The 27,214-nt window shown below is 34.8% G+C and overlaps 1 protein-coding gene across 13 annotated transcripts in view; it reads left to right on the top strand.

Annotated features, from left to right (window-relative positions):
* The window catches only part of KDM4C (lysine demethylase 4C), a 437,501-nt gene that overhangs the window by 247,077 nt on the left and 163,210 nt on the right, over window positions 1-27,214 (top strand). For all 13 annotated transcript variants that reach the window (XR_004233267.1, XM_012543361.3, XM_012543360.3 and 10 more), the window contains 3 exons: window positions 11,453-11,634; window positions 13,213-13,426; window positions 14,953-15,029. Coding sequence is in view for 12 of the 13 variants with exons in the window: in XM_012543361.3 (XP_012398815.1) it covers window positions 11,453-11,634; window positions 13,213-13,426; window positions 14,953-15,029 (473 nt within the window). In the remaining variant the exon portion in view is untranslated. The remainder of the gene's footprint in view (window positions 1-11,452; window positions 11,635-13,212; window positions 13,427-14,952; window positions 15,030-27,214) is intronic.

The following is a 27,214-nucleotide window of genomic DNA, read 5'->3' as shown; positions in this document are numbered from 1 at the left end:
GCTTCCTTAGAAGCTCTAGTGGAACCACCTAGTTCTTGATACAGTATAGAAGAGGTCAATCATAACATTAGTAGTACTTACCTCACAAGTCATTGTGAGGTTCAAATGGAGTAGCATATACAAAACATTTTGTAAGCCTTATGTCATACAATTCTACTTTACATTTGGACTAGTTGCAATATGAGCTAGTTCAGATTGGGTATTCATAGACAACTAATTTTTATCTCTCACCTTCAGTTTGTTCATCTGTAAAATGAAGATCATAACATTAGGAGTACTTCTTTCATAAGGTCATTGTGAGGATTAAATGGAGTATCATATATAAAACATTTTGTAAACCCTATGTCATTATATATAGTTAATTTTTTTTTCTTTTTTGCTGAGGTAATTGGGGTTAAGTGACTTGCCCAGGGTCACACAGCCAGGAAGTGTTAAGTGTCTGAGGTCAGATTTGAACTCAGGTCCTCCTGACTTCAGGGCTAGTGCTCTATCCATTGCTGCCCCTAGTTAATTTAAAAAATTATCTTGCTTTCTTTTCATAATTTGTTGTCTAAATATACTGAATTACTGACATTCATTCATCTAAAAAATAGCATCTGAATCAAATATGCTGAATTTACTTGAAAGCAAAATGATCAGTATAACAATTATTGTTTTGATATATTGACGCCTGACGTTTTTCTTCCCCCATTACATGTCAGGATCCTGTGTCACTGATTATTCATTTGCTTCTATTCTGGTCTTCAGAGAGATTATTAATTATTTAAATTATTATAATCTTTATTTATCTACAATATAACTTTTTCTGTGCCCACTAAACTTTTATGTAACTAAGTTGGTTTCCTATCCTTAGTAAGCTGTCCATACAAAGGTGTTCATGAATTATGAATTAACCTTTCCCTTGGCAAAACTTGAGTCTACTTCAATGTAGTTTATTGAATCTAGTTGTTAGCTTGAAAGCACTCACCTTAATTCACATTGCATTGTAGATGACTGAAAGCCAATTCCTTACTCCCTTTAGCAACTCAAATGAATATATTATCTATCTGGAGAGATTATAGGTCTTTTGATAAAGTAAACTGATAAATGCTTGGTAACTTAAAGGACAGGGATTTTAATTCCCAGACTTCTCTAAATCACACTTGTAGACTTATTTCAGTGTAAGCCCAAATTTCAAAAAATATTATTATGTCTCTTATAAGCATGATATTTAATTAAAAGTTTTTTTATTACATTTTATTTTTATACCTTATATTTATTGATAGAACTCCTTACCATAATGAATTCTTTTACGTCACAGAGAAGTAATCATGACCATGTCTGTTCACATAGATAACATTCTATTCCTATAATTCCCAACTCAGCTACTAATATCAAAGAAATATATTCAATTATATGAATTGATTGATCACTACCATTAATTTTATCTTGATTGTCTTTTTGTGTTGTTTTACATTATTTTAGATGGTGTGTGTGTGTGTGTGTGTGTGTGTGTGTGTGTGTATTTTAGTTCTGTGTGTATTTTAGTTCTGTGTGTTCAGCTCTGTTGTTTCATGTAGGATATCCCAGCTTTTTCCAATACTTTATTTTTTTCTGTCATAATACTTTTTTGATGCCTTCATACACTGCAGATTGCTTTAACCATTTTCTAACCAGTAGGTACTGCATTAATTCCAGTTTTGAAGTGTCACAAAAAATGCTGTTGCGAATATTTTGGTCTTTATTGGACTACGCTTTTTTTTTTTTTTTTTTTTTTTTTTTTTTTATATATACTGTTCCTCCTGAGATTAAACCTTAAAGTGATTGCAATTCACATTCCTAACTTCTAGAAAATGGTGCATGGATAATGTGCTGGGCTTGGAGTCAGGAAAAACTGAGTTCAAATCCAGCCTCAGACACTTGATGGCTGTATGTTCCTGGGCAAGTCACCTATCTGTTACTCTAAACTGTATAATATGAATAATAATAGCATGCACCTCAAAAGCTTATCTTGAGGTTCATTGTCCTTCGCTCCTTAGCATAATTACTGGCATGTCGTAGGTGCTAAAACATCACTTATTATCTTCATGCCTTCTAGTTAATGCTTTGAAGCATTTTTTTGATATAGTTGCTGATTATGTGACTCATCTTTTGAAAACTGTTCACATCTTTTCAGAGAATTATTCTTGGTGTTATTTATTTGTGTAAGAAACCTAATATGACTTTGGATATCAGATTTCTGCAAAAGAGAGTTGATACAAAATTACTCTCCTCTCTCCCTTCCCCCTAACAATTCTCTTCTTATTTTTGCTGTACTGTTTGTTCATACTAAAAAAGAATATTTTTATTTTATGGAATAACCTTTTTTTATTATCCTTTATAATTCCTCTTTCCCTCTATTTGGATAAGAATTATTTTCTACTTATACATAGGTCTGAAAGGTTTGTTTTGTTATGATGTAATCTTTTATGTTTGGTTTGTGTCCTTTTGTAACATCATGATATGTGATGGGAGGTACCATTTTAAATCATTTTCTGCATTCAAATTTTGCTTACTGTTGTACATAGTCTTACCCTTTTTTTGTTTTTTTGGATTATTCTAAGTTGTTCAGTTTTTTCTAGAAATGTTTACTATTTTTACTATTCTACTTTTGTTTTTTACTATTCTACTTTGTCTTTTACTATTCTACTTTTCCATTTTTAAATAGAAAATCAAAAATTTGTTAATTACTACTTTGTAATATTGTTTATAATTTAGTAAGTCATAGCTTCATTTGTTTACTTTTTTCATTATTTCCCTTGATATTACTGAATACTTTTGTTCCCTGATATGGACTTTATTATTGTTTTTCTAGTTTTAATAACAATAATACTTGGTAATGATAGTTATCATTAAGAGCCCATTTAAAAATATTAATACATTTTATTTTATCAGTTTTATTAGCATATCATTTGGGAGATATGATCCTGATTTCCTTTATTATCAATTTATTAATAATTTAATTTTCATTTTTAAAACTGGTTTTTTTGTGCTTCTTTAAATTATTTGCTACTGATTGATCAAAGCTTTGGTGTATTCCCTGCCCCCCAAAACAAAACAAAAACAACCAAACCAAAAAACTCCCCCCAAACCCCCAAAACACATAGTTTTATTAATGCAGTTTTAAAAAAAATTTTGTTTTCAGTTTCAATTTTCATCTCTCTTCTAATTTCAAGGATTTTTATTTTGATGTTCAGTGCAGAAAGTTACTTTTTTGATTTTTCTGTCCCGGGCACTGTGCTAAATGTTTTACAGATATTATTTCATTTAATCTTTAACAACAACTCTGGGCCATAGGTACTATTATTATTTCTAGACAAAGAGTGATTCAGTTAGTTACCTAGGATTATACTGCTAGTAAATACACATTTGAATTTGCATCTCTTAATCTCTAGGCCTAATGCTCTATCCACTTCATAGTTTCATAACATTAGCATTTGATAGTTTGATTGGTATTCCTGTTTAGTCATTCAGTCATGTCTGATTCTTGGTAATCTTGTGCACCAAACTGTTCATGGGATTTTTCTTGGCCAAGATACTGTAGTGTTTTGCCATTTTCATCTCAAGCTGAATAAGATAAACAAATGTTAAGTAACTTCTGCAGGCTTATATAGCTAGTAAATGTTTTGAGGCCAAGTTTGAACTATCTTCCTAATTCATTTAGCTACCTCTTTTGATTGACACAACACTATATAAAAACTAATAAAATGATACTTTTGAAGTTATGTTGGATTCAGAACAACTAAAATACAATTACTTGCTTGCTTTTATTGTTGTATAGAAAAATTTTGTCCTTATTTATGTAAGTTCTGAGTATCTTCATAGGTTATTTATGCTGTAGTTAAAATAAATTGATATTTTTTTGGTTTTATATTTCCTTTATTTTTAATTATATCCTTCTTTCACTTCCTATTAAACAAACCATCCCTTATAACAGAATAAAAAAGATCAGTTTAGCAAAGTCGATACTGTTATACATTGATCCTTATCCATTATTGAATGAAGCTATTTTCTGATATAATTTATTTAGAACAAAGCTTGGTCATTTTAATTTCATATCATTTGGTTTTGACTTCCCCCCTTGTTATTCTCTTAAATAACATTGTTGTGTTCTTTGTATATATTATTCCCCTGATTCTGCTTATTTATCTTTGAATTAGTAAAATTAATTTTTTGTGCTTCTCTGTATTCTTATTCATTGTTCTTATGAGAATGTAATCATTACATAAATTTACTACAGTTTACTTGGTTTGTCTTTATTCAATGGAAATCCACTTTGTTTCTAGTAGGTGGCTACTATAAAAAGTGATTCTATATTTTGGTATTTTGGAAACATAAGTTTATATATGAACTTTTCATATATATATTATATATGAACTTTGGTATCTCTTATGTAAATACCTAGCAAAAAGATTTATGACTTAAAGAGTACATATATTTTAGTTATTTTTGGAGGATAATTACAGATTTCATTTGAGAATTGTTATAATCAATTCACTGTCTTGTGGATAGTATTTCAGGTTATGTATCTTTCTATAGCACTTCTAATATTGCCTGTTCCTGTCAATACTTTTGCTCAGTTCTATGTATATAGGATATATCATATACTTTCCTATTTTAGCTATTTGTATTTTTGTTGCTATTTATATTAATAATTTGTCTTTTATAGAAGTTAGGAGTTATTCTATTGTTAATAATATTTCTTTAACCTTTTGAACTTTACATTTCTATAACATTTATCTAGAAATGTAGAGGAAACTCTAATAACCAGGGAATTTTCCTTTGTAAATAGAAGCATGTTACAACACTTAAAAACTCTAAGAATAGTTACTGATATGCTTTAGTAAAAGGAATTTCCTAAATAAAATTTTTCTGTCCTGAGGAAATCATGACTCTGACTTTAAAAAGAATAGAGCTATGTAAACGTATTTTTTTTTTTTTTACTGGAGGATAACAGTAAGATGATAATGTAAAGTAATATACCTTTATTTCAGAATATCAGTGTTCTACCTGCTTTTACTTTTATAGTTTTAATTATTTAATCTGAGCCTTTCTAAACATATCTCATGTGCTAATTAGTAATTATGTCTAGTGATGATAAGAAATATTCACAAAGCATAGATTTCCTACATATAATTGCCCAATAATAACTTTAAGATTTTTAACTGTTCCATGAACTATTTAATCACCTGCCTTTTTCTTTGAGCTGTCCTCTTCCCAGACATCTGTACTTTACCTAGATTCATTCCTCAATGGTTTGTATACTACTATCCCTAAATACATTCAATGTTTCTGTAAATTTGATTCCTTTATTGTCAACTCCTCATTCCTTGGCTCTTATTTTCCTTAATCCCACTTTTTCATTCTAAATAAATCTACCCTCTCCTTTCTGTTCTCTGATTTACTTGTTTCATTCTTGATAAACTTATTTTCATCTCAAACCCTTTTTTCTTTCTCACTTTTTCCATTTTTTGGGTACTCATTGAAACCTGGATTCCTGTAAAGTATGACTATCTCTTTAGAATTCAGTGACCACTTGTGCTGTCTCTTTTGCTGCTGGTATTGCAAAAGTGAATCCTGAAAAGGTGTCTACCACAACGTGGATAAAAGACAGACGACCAAAAGATTTATAGTGGGTCACATCCATTTGCCAGATTTCATTGGGTCTCAAACCACAAGGGTTCTTCCCTGGAGGCAGTGTAGGAGCGTGGAAAGGAAGGCAAGCCAAGCCGTACAGGCTTTTACTATGCTCCTAGCTTCCTCTCTTGTTATTCCACATTGTAAATGTAAAGCTCGAGCAGCCTGATGATATTTAGAATGAGATGCCTGGGCTTCTTGGAATAAAGGAGTATTGACCAACATAGTTAGAAGGCTATCTGCCTTTGAATTACCATCAAAAACAGCACCTGGAAGTACACTATGAGAGTGGACATGCAAGATATAAATCTTACCTGGATGCTTTCTCACTTGCTCTTGAAGTTCCTTAAAGAGCTGATATATATTAGAGGCTGTAAATTTTATTTGGGCTGTGGCAATTCTTTGTACCACACCTATTGAATAGGATGAATCAGATATTATAGTTATATCTCCTGGATAATAAGTAAGAGCTAGAATGATTGCATACAATTCATTCTGCTGAGTGGACTGAAAAGGAATTCTGACCACTCTCTTTACAATTAAGTCACGAGAGTATACAGCGCAAATATTATGTTTGGATGCATCTGTAAAGATAGTTGGTCCTTTAAGAGGAACTTTAGAAACCTTTTCTTCAAAGAATCCATCCCCAATTATATAATAGTCTGGTTATCTTTAATGGAGACCCATGTGTAAAATTTGGAGCCATGGCCAATAAAATTTGCTACTCTGGGATGGTCTTACAACACACATTAATTTGTGTATTGGTATAAAAGGTGTATATTTTGTCAGGTCTTGTCCCAGATAATTGTACTGCTTGCTTAATGGCCTTTAATAAAATTCTAGCTACAAGCACTGGGTAAGGAGTAAAGCTTTGTTCTGGTTGTGCCAGGAGGTTCATCCCTCTATTACACTGTCTCCTTGATGAAGGACTGCTGTGGGTGCCTATTGTATAGCAAAAACTGATATTTCCAAGGGTTTTTGAGTGACTCTTTCAATTACATTGGAGAAAACCAGTTCAACTTTTCTCAAAGCCTCTTGAGCTTCTTTTTGTAAGCTGGTGTAGTGAGTTTAAAGCACTGTCTCCCCTTAAACTTTTGCCACACTGGACTTCACTCAAGCTTGCCTTACGTTTTCAGGGGTGTTGTCCAGGAGTTAGCATTGTGGGTCATCATGCCAGAAAATGCACATCTAAACTTTTTAAGATCATGACTTTATCTTGTTACTGATGTTATGTCAGTGAGTGCTCACTTTGTTTTTATGAAGAGAATATTGTTTATGTGGAGCATCATGCACAGATATGGAACTTCTGATTCAAATTGTTCTTTCTTGACTTGTAACTTACAGTAGCTGCTGCCTGTGTTTTTATCTTTAGAGAAATTGAGTATTTGGTAAAGAGTGAATTTCTAGGCTTTTTTCATTAGTCACTTAAAGTGAGTAAACCTTGTCACCAAAAAACCATTTGCATACAAAGGATTAGCACTTTTCCACTTGCTACTGGAAAGCTCTATATTGCAAGTGTGGTATAGTGAAAGGATGAAAGGATTTAGGCAGAAAGCAGGCATTTTTTATTGTAATCATATTGTGGCATTTTTGTTTGTTTGTTTTTGCTTAAGCATCCTAACTTGAATGGGGAGAACATTTTATTTAAAGACTTGCATGGTGCCTACATGAATTTTATTTAGTCATCTACTTGTTAGCAATGTCTATGTGGAACTGCTTTTAAAATTAAAACTGTTGTAATTTTGTTTCATTTCTCATGAGAAGGAGGAGCAACTTCCACAGTATAAAAAGTGAAAGGGAGGCCTGAGTATAATCATCCTCAACAATATATATGTTATCTGATGCAATATTACACCACCACCATCACCCCTTATTGACTTATGCTTATTGGCTGTTCTAAGCACAAAAGCTATTTTTTTAAACTAATATATATTAGGAAACATCAGTCATTAAAACAATTTGATACTAACTGGGAAAACAGGTGCTCCCAGCCAGTATCAAATTGTGGGAAACAGGGAAACAATACATAAATTTGAATTTAAGCAAACAAATGCCTTGCCTACTGTGAAATATATATTCACAACTTTTGAGATGGTAGATATGGACTAGGTCAATTTGTTCTACACATTCCCAGAATTGTTCTATCTATCCATATTCTGGGAATTGTTTGCTGGGGAGGAAAGGCAGGGGAAAACAGAATCCTGATCCTATAGCTTGGTTAATTTATGATTTACTTTTGAAGAAATATCAAATTTTCCCATTCAGTATAGAGTTTTAGGCCTGGATTCAGGAAGCCCTGAGATCAGTACTTATCTAATACTTAGTAGTTGGTGTATAACACTTGGTAAGTCACTGTCCCTGATTTTTCTTAACTGTCAAATGAGGATTGTAATAGCACCTACTTCACAGGACTGCCTGAAGATCAAATGAAATTACATAGTGCTTAGTATAGTCCCTGTCATATAGTACCTTAATAAATGCTTGTCTCTCTCCCTCCTTCTCTTCCTCTTCCCCTCTGTCCCTCCTTCCTTCCTTTTCTCTCTCTCTCTGCCTTCTTTCCCTTTCTCCTTCCCTCTCTTTCTTCCTCTCTCCCTCCTTCCATTCTTCTTTTTTCCCCCTCCTTTCTTCCCTCCCTCCTTTCCTTCCTTCTTTTCTTCTGGTAAAGAATTATGCTTGAAACAAAAGAATCCAGAATCACTAATCACAGCATTAACAAAAATCTTGTCCCAAGACATATTTTGACACCATAAGGGCTATGCTGACTGAATATAAGATATAATCAGTGCTGTCATGGTGGCAAGGCTTCCAGTTCTAACCTAATTACAGATTGTATGTCTCATAACCAAGTAACAGCCTCTGGTCCTTCAGCTTATCACCAGAAATTTAGACACACGTTGATGAATTTTTTTCTAGCTACAGAAATTCACAAAGATTACATATACTAAGATAAAGAGAGATTTGCAGTCTGTCTTGATGAAGGGAGTTCCTATGGTGAGGAATTAAAATCTTTGGATTATTGAAAGGTAGCATAAAGTTTGTTCAAGAACTATATCTCATTATACTTTCTCTCTTTTGATTCTGAAATAAATGATAGCTTTCACAGTGAATTCTCTGAAGCCTTTAATATAAGGATGACATTATTCAAGAAAATGAGTTTTAAATAATTACTCTTGCCATTTATTTATATTTGGTATAATAATTCCATAAATAATTAATGAACAATTATAATAATAATCTTAATAATTGCCCTCTTGCTTGCCTACTTCATAGAGATGTTATAAAAACTAATTTGAGGGGCAGCTTGATGGCACAGTGGATAGAGCACTAGCCTAACACTTCCTGGCTGTATGACCCTGGGCAAGGTATTTAACCAGTCTGGTTTCTAGATACCTTTTGGCTCTCCCTATTGGATTTTTCAGTAGAACTTCAAATTCCACTTAGCAAAAATCCAACTCAACACTTTCTTCTTCAAAAACTGAAATCCTCTTTCTAATTTAATTGTTTCTGATATGATCTTGCCAAGATACCCTCATCTCAGAGTTAGCTCTATCCCTTCCTCACTCTTTAGTTTCCTTGTTCATTGAATTTTAAATTTATTACTCTTCTATCTCCACAACATCTTTTACATACTTCAGTTCAAGTTCTTATTGTCTTTACTTGAGCTATAGTAATGGCCTCTATTGTTTTAGCATCTTCCCTTTTTTTAATCCATTTTTTATATCCTGTTAAAATAATGTCACTAATGTAGATGTTTGACCATTCCAAAGGTACTGCAAATATTTCAGTCATGTCTCTTTATTGCCTATGGAATGAAACATAGTCTCATAGACTTTGTTAATATAATAGACCAAGACATAATTGTTTTCTCTTTTATCTAAGAAGACAGTTTCCACCCTACCTTTCTAGCCTTATTTTATAGTGTTCTCCTCGAAATGCTTTGTGTTCTAGTCTCAACCAGACTCCCTGATCTCTTCTATAATTTGTACATTGTGTAGGCCTATGTTCTTTAGTTTAGGTATGGCTTAAAATCAGGATACCATGTGTAAGGTTGTTTAAATAATAGAGAAAAGAATATTATATACATATAATTGTCACTAAATGTATAAGCCAAATTAGTAAATACAAGTAAAAATTTTCAAATGTGATGTAATGTACCTTGTGAATAACCTTTAAAATTTCAGTTTAAATATTAGGCTCTCAAAATACATGGCTTTCAGACTTTACCTACTTGTGACCTCATGATGTCACTTTGAATTGCCAAAAAAAAAAAAAAATGCTTAGAAGCATTCAGAGTACTTGACTATTTGATATCTTTCAGTTTTAAGGCAAAAATTCTGGTTACTTCTCTACTTTATAATTAAATCTTATATTTAAATTGAGAAACAAGGACTTTTCATTTTCATTGAGTCTGTTAAAATTTTTTTGGTTATTTCTGTTCTAAAAACCTTTTCCATTGATGACGTAACTACTTCTTAAGCTATCAAGTCAGCTTAGTTAATAATTTGGATGTTAAATAAAAGGGTTATTAAGAATATTTTTCTGCTATTTATTGAGGGCCTTACAAACATTTTACAACATCCATGGTTCTTATTTAGGTGGAGAATCTACTAATTAGGATTTTAGAATTACCCAAAATTAATTATGTTAAGATTGTTCTCTCTTTGTGTACTTTAACTGTCTACTTGCTCTAAGATCTGTGGAGGCAAAGACCGTGACTTAGGTAAATATTTTGTCATTTCTCTTCTGCACATAGTAGACACTGACATTGAGCTTCGTGACTTAGACTAATTGCCATCACAATCCAGGGCTCACCATGTCACTCCCCACTTTCATATTCAGTGAAATTCAATTAGTTGTTCCTTGTTATCTTCAGGACCAAAACCAGAATCTTCTGTTTAGCTTTTAAAGCCCTTCATAATCTAGCCCCTCTTTGCCTTTTCAGTGTTCTTATATCTTAACACAATCACTGCAGTTTCCTTGGTCTTGCTCATGGAAGACACTCCCTGTCCAGATTCTGGGCACTTTGGAATGCCGTCTCTTGCTCATTTCAATCCCCAGGACTGCCTGGCTTTTTTCATTTGGCTAAAATTCCACCTCCTTCAAGAAGTCTTTCCTGATCCTCTTAATTTAAGGACTTTCCCTCTGAGATAACCTCTCATTTAACCTGTATGTGACTATATTTATGTTTGCATGTTGTCCCTTCCTTCAGATTGTAAGCCCCTTAAAAGGGATAGCTGTTTTTTGCTGTTCTTTGTTCCCTTAGCACTTTGGCCAGTACCTGGTATGTAGTGGGCACATATTAAATACTTATTGACTTAATGACTTAGTGAACTTTTCCTCATCTTTCTATCAAAGTCACATATATGTTACCTTCCCTTCTCCCCTTTCCTCCTTCCCCCCTCATTTTGCTTATGTGTATAATTTTTTGGTCCTCTAAATTTAACATATCAAATTTTCTTTAAGATTGATAGAAGTATACATTTTGGAATGAATGCTAGGCTGACTTTGAGAAAAACATCTCAGTGCCTTGCTTATAAAAATAGGTTCACTGAGTACTTGAACTAAAGATTTATAGTCTACATAATTAGTCTAAATTGAAATAAATGGTAGGAAGATACTAAAATTCTCCCTTATTCTATTGGTATGTGATATTTAATAGATAATACAGGAAAAATTAAACATGCTAGCATTGCTAATTCATATCACATGAAAATCTTAGTATTTAAAAATCAAGATGTAATTCCATTTTCTTTAGTTTGCAAGAACCAGGCATTTTTAGGTGTTTCTTTTCTTTAAGAACTCCCTGAGGTTCCATTGGTTGAGGAAGAAGTACAAGAAACTGAATCCTGGGCCAAGCCTCTTGTCTACCTTTGGCAGACCAAAGCACCAAACTTTGTGGCAGAGCAAGAATACAATGCAGCTGTTGCCAAAATGGAACCATACTGTGCCATTTGCACTCTCCTAATGCCCTACTATAAGGTAAGAGAAGTTTTAGGAATCCAAATAATTAAAGTCTTTTTTTTTCCCCTTTGGATTTAAATCAAAATATCTTGTTAATTAAAGGTGATATTTGGCAATTATACAGGAATGGTGAAGAGAAGGTGTAATTAAACAAACCTATATATAAACTACCATATGTCATTATTTTCTATTTTTTTAAAAATTTCTTAAGTAAATTTGAAGCAATGACCAGTACTTATTTAATTTTGTAATCCTCCCAATCACCCCTCCTCTCTTTTTATTTAAACAAAAGGTATTCATTTTTGGAAATGTAAAACTGAACTTTAACCATTTAAAAACTTAAAAGCTAAAAATAGATTAAATTTATGATAGTTATTTTGTAATTGTTTGTGTTAAATTTGAACCCTTATTTTTAGTTTTGTTTTGTCATCTTCAAACATTTGAAACTATGGATATAGTAAGTGCTCAGTAAATACTTCTTGATAGATTTGACACTTTAACCATCTCTTAAGTGATTCTATTTTGGGTAGGGTGGGGGGAAACAATATGGAGCACATATTTTCTATATAAATTGAACAGCTTTTTCCTGGTAGGAGCTCAAATTTTAAAATAACAAAAAACCACAATTATATGTAATTATTATTTAACATTGACTTGAGAAAGAATTTCTTAGGTAAGTCATGATATTCATAGATAAAAATCTGAGAAACATTCAAGACATAATTTTTTCTTAGACTTGTTTGTTGAAAACTTTTATTTTGTGCAGACATTTTCAGCGTTTAAAAATGTTACTCTTATAAACTTTCTTGAGAAAGGGAAATATTTTGCTCATACTATGCTTGTATGTGATGCATACAAGATATCATCATGACTAGAAAAGCTTTCTCTTCATTTAGTCATATGCTAAGATTGGGGCATATGACCTCTTTGAAATGTCCTTTATTAGTTAGCTTTTCCATTTCTTCAACTGTCAAAAGTTCTCCCCCCCCCCCCAACCCCACCCCCCCTTTTACTGGTTATAAGTTGGAAGATGCTGGGAAATGAGTAGGTCAAATCATTGGATACATGAGAGTTATAGAGTTCCAAGTGAAAAAGTAGGCATTTAAAAAAATAATTAATGTATCTTGTTTTTAATCTCATTTGTATTTTCTATTATATCCTTCCCCTATTTGCCAGACATATAGGAAGGAAACAACCATTTATTAAGGACCTGCTATATACTAAGCATTGTGTTAAAGCACTTTATAAATTTTATTTCATTTTGTCCTATTTCAATTTATCTTACCAAAGATTATACTTTTAACAAGTCAACATTTTAAACATTATACATAGTCCTTATATATAAACATATATAAAGAAGACAGGAAAGAGAGGCTTTTCGTATCTCTTCTTTCAAGTCAACCTTTGCCATTATAATTTTGCATCATACATTTTTGACTGTTTTATTGCTAATATTATTCCTTTTATATACCTTGTTGTTGTCATTCTATAGAGAATCCCCAGGATTCATAAATTAATTACTGAATACAAGACTAGGAGACATAATGGGAAAAAGTCTTGCTACTTTTACTGAAATATAAACATTGTATTTTTCAGCCAGAAAACAGTAATGAAGAAAATTATTGTAGATGGGATACTAAATCCAGTGAAGTGACTTCTGCGGTGGAAAAGACTAAGCCACTCATTCCAGAGATGTGTTTCATTTATAGTGAGGAAAACACAGAACATTCTCCATCCAATGCATTCATTGAAGAGGATGGAACAAGTCTTCTGATTTCCTGTGCAAAGTGTTGTGTACAGGTTCATGCAAGTAAATAAATGGATTATTCAATAATTTATAGGCTTTTCAATCTCTGCAGAAAATTCCTTATTTGTTGTACTTTTCAGCTATTAAAAATCTCAGTTACTCAGAAATTTTTGTTATTGATTTTTCTTGATTATTTTCTTAAGGAGAAATTATAGTTTACTTCTCTTGAGAACCATTGCATGCCATGCTAATTTTCTTTCTCTATGAGGCTTTAGAAAGAATCCTTCTGCTGCTGCCCCAGTTCGTAGAGGGTATGATGAATTTGTACTTCATTTAAGCAATCACAATTTGTTGTATAGCTATAGTACTTTTTTGATTTGGAACGATTAGTGAATTGTGTTTTCACAAAGGTAGAGCCAGAGAGCTATAGCTCGACAATACCTCTGTGATCTTTCATTTAAGCCACTCATTTTAGCGATAAACAAAATTACTTCTTGAGAAATTAGGAGATACAATTAGTAAGTGGTGAAGCTGGATACGATTCCTAAATCCCTAATGTAAATATAAAATGCTGATCCACAACATTGAATAGATACTGTTTTATGCTCTCAGTATCCATGAAACCATGAACAGTAAACATTTCCCAAAATTAGAATTATAGCTAAGTTTTATTTCTTTTATTATATTTTAACTTAATCTGTTAGACTCTTGCACAGTAAAGAATAGACAACGGCATAATCTCAAATCTGCTCTACACTGAGGTGGTTATTGTTGTTTGTTTTTTATCCTTGAAGGGGACCTTGACTATAAGGAGGTGATGCCATGACCTGCAAAGTGAATTGGTTTTAAGTGAGGGAGGGTTGTGCAAAGTCACCAGCTTCACTTTCTCTCCTCTGATGTAGATCAGAATGGTTGGGGAATGCCCTAGTTGCAGTGAGAGAACTTGGACATTTTTAAATGATCCATTTAGTGATTAAGGCTGGGTAACAAAAAAGAAAAGAAATAGTCTCTTTTTGCCTAGTCAAAAAAAAGTGAATTTACAAGAGGAAGACCCTCAGGGTTTCTGGCCAAAATAGAAATAATTACTATTTATATTTACCCTGAGTCACTCTGGACCCAAAAGATGACCAATTGGGGCTTGGCCTGGGACCTATTGTTAACCAATTTATGACAGCCAGAGTGATTTGGTTTTAAAGCATGGTCCTTAAGAAAGAAATCTAGCAGGTAAACCCTTAGATTTCTGGGGAGGTAAATTAGAGGGTAAATGACCAAACCTTGACCATTGTGTAATTGTCCTATCTTTTAAGTATTTTCATTAGCATTTCGGAAACTGATCTTTGAACTAGTTTCTTTGGAGTCATTCAATCTTTGGGGTGTGCAATAGCCTTTAAAATCTCTGCCATGAGAGATGAGAACCAAAAGCCTTTCTGAAATCATTTGATTGTTTTTTATGTAAATAGCATCCATTTTAACAAATGGAGAGGCTTAAGTGATTTTTCTGACTCCTGTGTATTAATAACTCAGGTATTTGAAAGTTATTCGATATCTCAATGAGCTAACCCATTGATATGCCTGATTTTTAAAAACAGGTTGCTATGGTGTTCCTTCTCAGGACATCCGTGATGGATGGCTATGTTCTCGTTGCAAGAGAAGTGCATGGACGGCAGTAAGTAGCTTATTTTCATCTTTCTGTTAGTATGTATTTTACAAGATCTAATTTTTAAAAAAATATGTGTTTATGTGATTTTCATTCCAAATGATAAGTTCCTTACTTCTAGCATTTTCTACTCCATTTCATCTTTTAGTTGCCACCAATTTTTTTTAATCCTTCAAAGGTCCTTGATTTCCTAAATTGTGGGTGTGCTCCCTGTAGGCACGGATTGCAGCAACTATAACTTCAATACATGATATTGTGAGTTTCTGTGGCTAAAGAAAATGTCATCACTTGTCAGTGAACCTTCTGTCTATGAGCCTGTCCAAACCAAAATAACAGTATAGGTCTACATTTGAAGGTCTTTTAGCTTGTGTTGTGCATGTTAGAGTTACAGTATACTTCCATGACTTCTGCAGAATGGCTTCAAAGGCCACATTTTAAGTGTAGTTATTAAGACAAATAACTGTCATTTATGGGTTCAAATATAAAATTCTTCAAAGTCCTTCATGACATATCTTTCTCCCCTCACATATTTTGTGACCTACTGACACCAGTTTCCTTGATGTTCTATGCATAAAACATCCCATTTCCATTCTGTGGGCATTTCACAGATTGTTCCCCTTTCTAGAATACTTTTTGTCTCCATTTCCTGGCCCAATTAAAATTTCAGCATTTATAGATCCTCCTTGGCAGCACCCCTGGGCCTGGCATCTTTTATTAGCAGAGTTCCCCTCAATCTTCTAGGACTCAGGTTCCCTCAGTCTATGCTGTCCTGGAGTGGACTGTTCATGTGCTTTGAGCTGGGGCTACCTCTGAATCCAGCTAGCTACAGGCTTCCTCTTTGCTGTTTCCTGAGCTAGCTGGAGGTGCTGATACTTCACACCAGTTAATCTTTAGTCCCAGAGTCTCCCCTTCTGCACTTTTCCAGTAATCCTAGGAAGACCTCTCTTCTGTCCCAAGTCTTGTTTTTTACCTATGCATATTTGCTGGAGGCACATTCGTTCTGAAGAGCTTGAAATTTTTTGACCTATATCTCCACCCTCCCAAATCTGACATATTTCTTTTCAGGTACTGAGGTTTGCCATTTTTTCTTCAGTGGATTGAAGCAAACAGGGCTTAAGTGAGTTTCTCAGGGTAACAACCCTGAGTTGCTAGGATAGTCTTTATTAGTTGCGGCTAATAAGTATTTAAAGCTGTATTTGAACTTTGATCTTCCTGACTTGAGGCCAGGTCCTTTATTCCCTTTGCTACCCTGCTGCCTGACCTGATATATATAGTCACTTAATAAATGTTTGTTGCATGCCTGATTAGTTCACTATTAACTTCCTGCCATCTTAGAAGTTACTCTGTAATAGGATATTCTCAGGATCTGTCCTTAGATATGTCTTGTTTGTCATTTTTATCCGTGATTTAGGTGCTAGATTTGCGGATGAAATAAAGTTGGGGAGGAGAGGAGCTGACTTGAATGTTAGGTTAGATTTAGTCACAAGGGAATCTATATTCCAGCCTCAAGGCCCAGATCACACAGGACCTAAACATCTTAAGGATAACTGGGATCCAGAAGCCAAAGCTAGTACTGGTTCCACTCTATCCTGCTGTTTCTCATTATTGGTGGGAGAGTGAGGATTCCAAAAGGTTTTGGAATGCTAGACTATTATTGATGTGGAACAGGAACTTTAATCAGTTCATTATCAGAACTTTAATCAACTCATTCTATTCCGTTTGTCATACACCAAAGTGGGCTGTAATCACTTGGCCTGTCTCATTAACATATCTAAAAAGCATAATTTACTTCCCCTTGTTTCTTTGACTGCCTAGTCACCTAGATGCACTTGTGAGTTTGTTCTCCCTGGCCTCTTTTAATTGTTCCCTTATTTCCCTTCCTCCTTCCCATCTTGTTTAATCATATGATTCAGCTTTGCTTAGTCTTTTTATCTCTGCTTTGTGTGATATGCATACTAAAAAAACTTTGAGTCACAAGGAATAGACATGGTAGTCACTTTCTTCATATAATTTCCAAATTGTTCTTTCCAGAATGGTTAGATTGATTCACAGCTCCTTCAATAGAGTATTAGTGTGCTTATTTTCACATAGTCCTTAAAACAATGTCTTCCCCTCTTTTGCCATAGTAAATAATTTGTTCGATGGACAGTAAAACCTCAGAGTCTCTTTGTTTTTCATTCTCTTATTAAGAGATCAGAAACAGTCTTTCATATGTTTCTTAATAGTTTGCAATTAGGAAACTACTAGAAAACTGATCATATCCTTTAACCACTTCTTTGTTGGTCTTTTTCTTATTGGTTTATTGTATTTTTGCTATTTGCTAATATATCTTGGATATTTAGATCATTATCATAAACATTTGATGCACAGATTTTTTGCTCAGTCACTAAATCCCCTTTATATCCTGGTTGCATGATTTATTTCAATTTTTTTTTTTGTACATATACTTTTATATTTCTTGCCATGAAAATTTTTTTATTTCATCTTTTGTGATCGTTTCTTTGTGGGTTTTTTTTTTTTTTTTTTTTTTTTTTTGCGTTCAGAATTTACCCAGTAACTATATTTGTAAAAAGAAACAACTGGTTTTCTTCCGATTTTTTTTATGGCATGACCCTTATAGTCCATACAGTTAATCATTTACAGTTTATTGTTCTATATCATTCATGATCTTGGTCTAAATGCAGTTTTTCACTAGCTCTACTTTTTCCAGTGATTTTTGTCAAATGGGGAATTTATTCACAAGTAAATTATGTTTTAGGATATATTAGATACTGGGTTATTGAGTTCAGCTATTTCTAATTCACCTTTGTCTAGTCTGGTCCATTGATCCACCTTTTTAATTTTGAATCAGTACTACATAGTTTTGATGAATCTGTTTAGCCTTTCAACATCTATATCAAATGTAATATCATTAATTGTGGTGTTCTTTTTCTAAAATATATGATCGTTCTCTCTGGGTGCAAGTTTCTTGGGGAGGGTTTCTGGAGGCAGCCTTAGTTTTGGTTCAGAATAATAATCACTCCAAACACTGCCAGGAGTTAAAATCCAGTCCTTTAATGTGTCCTTCAAAGTCTTGAGCTTCGGCCCCTAGCTCCCTCCGAATGTCTCCAGCCAGCACAAAGGTGGAATATGGAATGAATCTGTCTTTGCCTCTGAGAGTGGGCTTCTGTTTCTGGCCCTGAGAGCTTCTTGCTTATATGCTGTACACTGAGTAACACACCAATCATTATATCACTGGGAAACATTATTTGTTGTAGGATTAAATCAATTCTAAACGAGATTTAAACATTGTCTCCTCAATTCCACTTAGTATCTTGTTTCAAGTTCTGGCCCATGACATCTCCTTGTAGGATCACATCAATCATACTCAACCATGCTAAATTAGATAACTGTTGTCTTTATCAAGTCTAATGACAACACTTTGTAAGGATTCCAACACTTATACTTGTTTTAAAATTTGGACAACAGAAGTACATATTGTTGACATCCCACTATATGTATTGTTCCCCATGTATTTTCATATTTCCTCTTATTTTTTATTCTCTAATTGTTTCATACATAGTCTTTTGCTCATTTAACCTTTTGTGTCTCTGTATTAGAATAAACTGTCTCCTTTACTTACACTATTCAGTTAGTCAACAAGCACTTAACAACTTCCTATTATTTGCCAGGGAAGGGAAGGAAAGGAAGAAATATTTATATAGAACTTAGTAAAATATACTGTGCTTAGTGCTTCTTTACAAATATTATCTCGTTTGATTCTGACACCAACACAAACATATTTGTTTTACAAAATATTTACAATATTTACAAAAATATTTACAAAATATTTACAAATATTATCTTAGTGCTTCTTTACAAATATTATCTCATTTGATTCTGACACCAACACTGTGAGGGAGGTGTTATTATTATCATCATCCTTAATCTGTAGTTGAGGAAACTGAGGCAGATAAGATTTTTAATAGCTTTCCCCAGATCACACATAGATATTTGAAGCCTTATTTGAAGTCTCCTGACTTCAGGCCCAGTGCTCTATACACTGCATTACCAGCTAGCTTTAGGTAGTGCTAGGCAATGTGCTAAACACTTGGGATACAAAGAAAGGCAAAAGACAGTCCCTGTTCTCAAAGAAATTACAGACTAATGGGGGGGGGGGGGGGAGACATCATAGAAACAATCATGGACAAAAATTAATATATACCCACAAATAGTAACTAACAGAGGGAAGGCACCACAATTGTAAAAGCTTCCTTTGGCAGGTGAGATTTCAACTGGGCATTGCATGAATCTCCAGAAGACAGGTGGCAGATGATGGGAGTTCCTCTTTTCTGTCAGGAAGATGCTGTCATCAGATAATTCCCAGGCTTTTGAGCAGGGAACTCTTCACTCACCCACTCTGCCCATTCGCCACTCTCTGGGTACCTTTCAACTATATGAGATATAGATGAGCTTGTCTTTGGGCAGGTCCGGGACCTGCGCTGCCACCAGGCTCCTGCCTCCGAATTCCTGCCTTTACTTCTCTTTCCCTGAGAACAGAAGCACAGATTGGATTTCCCCTATGAAAGGTCTGCTTATAATGCAGATCCTGAAGATTCTTTTCGGGACTAACCCCTCTTTGGGGACTCTCACTCTCTCTCTCCCTCCTGGTGCTTTCCCTGTAAGGAGCCTTTCTCCTCACTCTAGCTAACGCTCTCTAGCCTAACCTGCTGCTCAGTGGCCCTCTCCCACCTCTCGGAGCGCTCCTTTCTCCTGGTGAGTGTGGGGGAGAAGAGAAGCCTGTCCCGGGCGTGGGAGCTGGCCTCCGAAAATGCCCCGTGCCGAGAGGCCCACGGGGGTGGGTGGGAGGGGCCTAAGCAAACCGGAGGGGGGTGGGGGGCAGAAGTGGGAGATAGCCGGCTTTGTCAGGGGTTCTAGAGCTGATGGATTTATCGCGTTAGAGGGAAGAAGGCGCGGGATTTTCAAACCCCTGCGTTATGAAATGAAGTTTGGGGTCTTGTTGGAGCGCGAACTGGAGCGCGGAGAGGCCGCGGGCGGCAGACGGCGCAGGCCCGAAATAGAGCAGGCCGGCCCCGGAGTCTGGCCCGGTCCGAGCAGAGAGAGCGGGGAGGGGCCGGCCGGGACACCTGCCGGCACGTGGGGGGCCGCGGCCTGAGCCCCGGGAAGCGGCGCTGCCCCTACAGTCCTGAACCGTGTAGAGGGCCCGGGACTAGATTTTACAACAAAAGAGGTCGGGAGGCCTCCGGTAGCAGACGCCCCATAGGAAGCGGGACACGGGAGGCCTTTGATCTCTGCCACGAAGCTGCCTCCCTAGCAAAGCTTTGTTTAGTTCGCTTCCTGTTCTAGAGCCGTCTTCTTGGTTTCTCTATTGCCCCCTCCCATTGACCTTCATACAGCCCCCATTACGGTTGTTAGTTAGGGAGCAAGGGTCACGTTGTTTCCATCTTGCCCTTGCCCAGGGCCTAGCCTGTAGTGAGTGGTGAATGAACTTTCCTAGGCTTGGTGAATACATGAAACAAATTACAAAAGCAACGCGTCACTTTCTTCCACTTCCTCCCACATTCGCCGCCATCATACTAGTTACTTAAGTGCCCAGTAACATTTTGAATTGAATTGATTTGAATTATATAATTATATATTTTTGCTCTCCAGAAACACAGAAATGACTTTTATGAGAATAATGCTTTAGTTTTAAATCTCAGTTTTTACTGAAATCTTTGAAAGAAGAATCAGTTTTTATAATTAAAAATAATTGCAGTTTGTCCTTTGTTCTCAAACAGGACCAAATAAAGTTAGTAATAGCAGCTGACAATTGTATTCAGTTTTAAATGTTTCCTAATGCTTTAAATGCATAATTTGATTTGATTTTTGTTAATTTTAAAATTAAATACAAAATGAAGGAGAAAGAGATTTGCCATGTATACGACCAACCATAAGAAAAGATTTAATACAAAACAATAAATTTTCATTTCAAGAAAACCTGTATAATAAGTACTACACATTGTTTTCAAAACTGCTCAGCTTTTCTTTTATTGGTTTTCTTTTGTTCTATGCTAACTTTTTTTTCCTTCCCATTTCCCATTCCCCTGAAGAAGGCTACAAATTAAGTTTTGAAATATTTAGAAATATACATGATATCTAGAAACATAACATATTTAAGACCTTACTATGCTTATATCCTTGTATAAAAGAATATTTTAATTTAAAATAATTGAAATTATTCTTTTGTACTTTAACAATGCTTTTACCTTGTTATATAGTTTAAGGTCTGATGCTGCTGAATCTTATTTCCTTTACATTTTTTTTCCTCTGGTTTCTCTGAAGTTCCTGACCTTTTGTTGTTCCAAATGAACTTTGTTATTATTTTTCTAATTTATTGAAATGTTTTAGTAGTTTAATTGGTATGACATTGAATAAAAAGGTTAATTAGGTTAAAGTGTCATTTAAAACTTATATTGGCTTTGTCTGACAATGAAATATTATTTCAGTTATTTAGATAAGTTTATTTGTATAAAAAGTGTTTTGTGTTGGGGCAGTTAGGTAGCAGAGTGCTTAATACCAGCCCTGAAGTCAGGAGAAACTGAGTTCAAATCTGGAGTCAGACACTTAAACTTTCTAGCTGTGTGACTCTTGGCAAGACACTTTATCCCAGTTGAATTGGGGGGGGGGGGGGGGGGGAGAAAAAAGAAAAGTGTTTTATGTTTATGTCCATTTAGTTCTTGTGTCTATTTTTGCAGCTATATGTTCAGGTATTTTATACTGTTCAGGTATTTTAGATGATCTAAATCAATATTTAATAATATTGCTGACAGTGTAGCTTCTCTATCTTTCACTTTCAGCTAAATCTGTTTTAATTTTAACCTTTTCTAAGATCATAATTGCTATCCCTGCTTTTTTTTTTACATGCTAAAAATTTTACTCTTGCCCTTATCTTCATGTTTTTGTCATTTTTATGTTTTCTGAAAGCAACATATTATTGAATTTGAAATTTTAATATGCTTTATGGGTAAATCCATCTTTTTTTTTTTTTTTTTTTTTTTGGAATTCAGAATTATACTCTGTTGGGAGAGTTACTCATGTTGGAAATCCTCACTCTTTTGCTCTAGGCAATTAGTATTTCAGAACTTCAAATCTTTGAAGATAATAGCTACTAGTTGTTATGTTATCCTTATTGTAGCTCTATGATATTTAGTTTTTTTTCCTTATTCATTCCTGTATTTTCTCTTTATCTTGGGAACTTTAAACTTTTGGCTATGATATTCATGTAAGTTTTCCTCTTGGAATCTTTTTCAGGTAGTGATGCTTGGATTTCTTTCTATTTCTACTTTGCTTTCTTGTTCTAGAATTTCATGGCAATTGTTGTTAATAATTTCTTGTAATATGATATCAAGATTTTTTAATCATAATTTTCAGTTATTCCAACTGTTATTTTATTTCTCCTTAATCTGATCTCCAGATTAGTTCTTCTTCTGATATTTCAGTTCTTCTATTCATTCTTTTGATTTTTGTTTTGTTATTGATTTCTTGGTGTCTTAGAAGGTCTTAAGCTACCCCTTGCCCAGTTGCATAGTTTTTAATTCTCTATTTCTGGTTGGTTGACTTTTTTTTTTCATAATTTTCATGATTTTCTTAAGATTGCTTTTATTTTTTTCCCTGATTTTTTCTCAATCTCTATTTTTTGATTTTTAAAGTTCTTTTTAACTTCTTCCAAGAACTTTTTTTATGGTTCCTCATTGAAAAAGGACTGTCTTTTTTTAAACTCCATGATCTTCCTCTGAATATGAACACTGATTTTCTCTATGCTCAAAATAATTATCTATATTTGGGTTCTTTCTCCTCTGCTTATTCACTTTTATTTATTTATTTTTGTTAGCAGGTATTAGTATAATTGGCCTGTAACCCCCAGGTTAAGGGAATGAAGGCCCAAACCTCAGTCTTTCTTACTGTTATATTCTGAGGTCTGTCTTGGGACCTAATCTTAGCCTATCCTCTCTAACTCCGTTCTGGTCACACTGTCCTGCAAATGATCTTAATAAGTAATATAATTAATAAACATATAATTAACAATTATAATAATCTTAATTACCCCTCCCCCCTTTAATAAGGATCCTTCCTGTGGCTGTAAGCGTCTGCTGTCCTCTTTGCTCTGGTTTTAAAAACAGAACTTCTGCTCTCCTGCAAGGGCCCCCAGCCAAGAAGATTCCTGCCCCCACTCCTGCACTCACCAGGTCTATGCTAGCTCCTTTTCCTTGAGCCACAGCACTTGGGCAAGTCTGGTCAGCACAGTTGTGCTTGGCGTTCCTGGACAGTGGAAGGACCTTCAGCCTTCTCAGAAGTCAGCCCCCTACCCCCACCCCTCCACTCCCAGGGAAAGTAAAGTTTCTAAGGCTGAGGCCCCATTGTTCAGCTGCCATGAGAGCTTGTCACTTGTTGACTCTGCAGAGTTGGCCTGGAGTTGTTGGCCCCTCAGTCAAGGCTGAATCTTCACCCTGCTTTTTGGCTCTTTTCTTGGATCTTTTCAAATTGTCTCTGGGGAACTCCTGCTTTACCCCTGCTGCTGCTCTGAGGCAATGTTCTGCCTTTTTCTGTGGAGGAGATTTGGAGAAGCCAAGTTTTCTGGGGCTTCTGCCAGCTCTCCAGAATCCTCGTGTCATTTGATTCTTATAATACCTCTGTGAGATAGGTGCTGTTAGCCCCCCATTTATAGATGAAGAAACTACATAACAGAAAGTAGGAAAGTGACTAATTTTCCCAAATTCCCATGTCCAAGGCAGGGTTTGGGCTCCTGATCTTCCCAACTCTACAGGTGTCAGTCTGGTCGGTCTGGCCATGGGAGGAAGTATCTTGGGCCTCTGTCCTTGTCAGTTTAATCCTGAGACTTAAGCTTTCTTTCCTAATTTTGTTTCTGTTTTTGTCACAGCATAGCTTTCTTATTATTAGCATTTTTGTTGTTTTTGCTATCAAAATTCAGAGGTTTTGCCTTTTATTCTGCTTTCTTTTTGTGATTGAGTCAGAGTTCTCTAAATGGAAGGAACTTTAGAGCATAAAAAGTCTAATGCATTCCTTTTAAAGAAGAAGAAACTGAGGTCCAGAGAAATTGTGATTTACTCAAGATAATTATGATGTTCAAGATGATCTTCAAAGTAATTAGTAGCAAGATGGCGGAGAAGACACACGCGTCTTTCTAAGCTCTTCTCTTACCCTCTTTATCAATATTTTCGACCTCAAAAAAGTTTGACTGCTCTAAAAGAATGAAGAGAACAACTCCCGGAAAAAAATCTGCAGTCTGCCAAAAAGGTTGGTTCCCGGGGGGGGGTGGGCCAGTGGGAGGAAAGGGGTTCCGAGGAGGTCCAAACCGGGGTGAAAGGCAGAATCCCCAGCACAAGCCGCAGCCCCAAGCAAGGGGCTTTTTCCTTGGGGGGGATCCAGGAGGGGGCCCGGGTTACCTCCAATCTGCACAGGGGGAGCTGCTTGGGGCCTAGAGCTTTCAGGGGCCGTTTCACCAGGCAGAGGCCCAGGTTTGTGGCTTTCTGGGCTGCAGTCTGCCCAGCTTAAACTCACAGTCCCACAAGAGGTCCGCCGGGGTGACACTTTCCCCCAGTCTCTAAAGGGGGGGATAATCCCCTCAGCCTAAGCAGTTTGATAGCTCGGCCAGTGCAATCCACCTCCGGGGGGAAGGGAAAACCTACAGGCACTCCCATACCTTGAACGGGAAATGGGTTTACATCTCCCTTTTGCAGAGGGGAAGCTGGAACCCCTAACCTACCAAAGGCTTTTAAAACATGAATAAAAAGATGAAAAGCAATAAGCTTTTGCAGAAAAAAATCAGCAAACCTGAAGAGACCTCCCAAAAAGAAATGATGTCCCCTCCTTTTAATAATGTTCATAAAGAGGCCATTAAAAAGTCTAAAGAATTGAAGAAAATGGGAAAGGAAGAGAAGCCACAAAGAGCAACAACTTCCAAGCCAATTGGAAAAGAAAAAATTCTCAGGAATAAAAAATTGTGTTGGAAAAGAAAATTCACTAAAAAAAAAATGGTGAAATGGAAAAAAATTCCACAGACCAAAACAATACATTCAAAAAACTAATTGGACATATACGAAAGAAGTAAAAAAAAGCAAGAAAAAAAATTCTTTAAAAATTAGAACAACAAATTGAAATAATGAAATTGAGACAGCAGAACAGTCAAAAAACAAAAAAATGACAAACTGGAAAAACCACGGTTCTCTTCAAAACGACAGACTTGGAAAAAAATCTGGGAAATAACGAGGATTATTGGACTTTCGCTTGATGAAAAAAAGGCCTGATACTTTTACAAGAAAATCAAAGAAACTGCCCAGTGTAATGAATGAAGGTAAAATACATTGAAAGAACATCGAACACCTTCAAAAGAAATCCTAAAATAAAACCCCAAGGAATATTGTGGAAATTTCGAACATCAGATTAAGGAAAAATTTACAAAAAAAAAACCATTTAAATACGGGTGCCACAATAGGATCACCCAAGATCTGGCTCCTCTCATTAAAGGAAAGAAGGCCAATTGATATTCAGACAAAACAGTAAAGCCAGAATAAACTACCCCATAAGCTGACATTTTCTTCAGGGAAGAAGATGGAATTTAATAAACAAATAATTCCATTTTTTCTGGAAAAAACCAGAACTAAACAAAATTTGATTCAAGAAAGAACCAAGAGTGAAAAGGTAAAAATAACCTTTGAGTTGTTTCTGTTGTGGATATACAAAAGAATACATTATAATTTGTTTACATATAACATGAAAAAAGGGAAGAGATTGGAAAAGGGATGATGGAGAATAAGGTGGGAAGGAGGGAAAAAAAGGAAACCCATCCCACAAAGATAAGGAAACATCAATCTGAAATTTTAGGGGAGGAACATTTGGGGAATCTTACCTCATCAGGTCCAAAGAAAAAATAATTGACATTTTTTAAGAAAATTCTCTCCTCGCCTCATTAAAACGGGGAGGAAAGGAAAAAAAAGAAAGGGAAGGAAGGGAAAGACCAAAGGGGGGAGGGAGGATTATAAAGAGGATAAGTACTATACAAGAAATTTTATAAATTTAAAAAGGGGAAAGGGGTTGGGGAGGCAAGAATAAATAAACACAATCTGGGGTTTTGGAGGCAGGAAAACAATTTAGTAATTCAACCGTAAATGAAATGGGATGAACTCCCCAAAAGAGGAGGCGATAACGACTGGATCAAAAATAAAACCCACAATATGTTTTTACAAAACACATTTAAAAAGAGGGGATCTATAGAGTAAAAGTAAAAGGCTGGAAAAATCTTTATCTTCGGTGAAGCAAAAACAGGGGTAGCCATCCTTCTGATCAAGCAAAAGGGTACAAATTGTCTAATTAAAAGGAAGAAGGAAACAATCCCCAAAAGGTTTAAATAAACAACGAACAATATCAATATTAAACATATATACCAAAGGTGGTTCCTAACTTCAAAAGAAGTTAAAGAGTTGCAAGAAAAATGACAAAAAACTGTAATAGTAGGAGTCCAACCTTGCACCTCAAATTAGACAAATCAAACCACAAAACAAAAAGAAAGAAATTAAAGGGTAAAATAATATTGAAAAATAGGTATGTTGGTCTTTGGAGAAAATTGAATGGAATGAAGAAAATATACTTTCTTCCTCAGCAGTTCATGGAACCTTTAAAAATTAAAAATATTGGACATAAAGACCTAAAATTAAAACAAGAAAGCAGAAAAGTAAATCTTTCTTTTCAGATCTATAAATAAAACACATTCAAAAAAAAGGTAGACAAAAGTAATTGAAACAAAAATCTCTTTAAAGAATGATTTGAACCAAATTATAGATACAATTTTTTCCTCAAATAATGACAATGAGAACATCTAAAATTTGGGATGCGAAGGTAAAAGAGGAATTTTTCCTTGGGCTTCTTAAAAAAAGAAAAGAAATTAATGTTGGGCTTGCAACTAAAAACTAAAAAGACCAAATTAAAACCCCAATCAAATACTAAATTGGAAATTTTAAAATTAAAAAGGAGAAATTAAAATATTGGTAAAAAACTAAGCAATTAATAAAACTAAGGTTGGTTCTATGAAAAACCAAAAATAGATAAGCCTTTGGTAAAAATCTGATTAGGGAGGGAGGAAAAAAATTAGTAGTCTTAAAAAAAAGGAGAACTTTCCCCAATGAAGGGAAATTAGA

This window comes from Sarcophilus harrisii, chromosome 1, assembly GCF_902635505.1.
Source record: "Sarcophilus harrisii chromosome 1, mSarHar1.11, whole genome shotgun sequence".
NCBI lineage: Eukaryota > Metazoa > Chordata > Mammalia > Dasyuromorphia > Dasyuridae > Sarcophilus > Sarcophilus harrisii.
The sequence above is the reverse complement of the archived record's forward strand: the minus strand, read 5'-3'. Positions and strand labels throughout refer to the sequence as shown.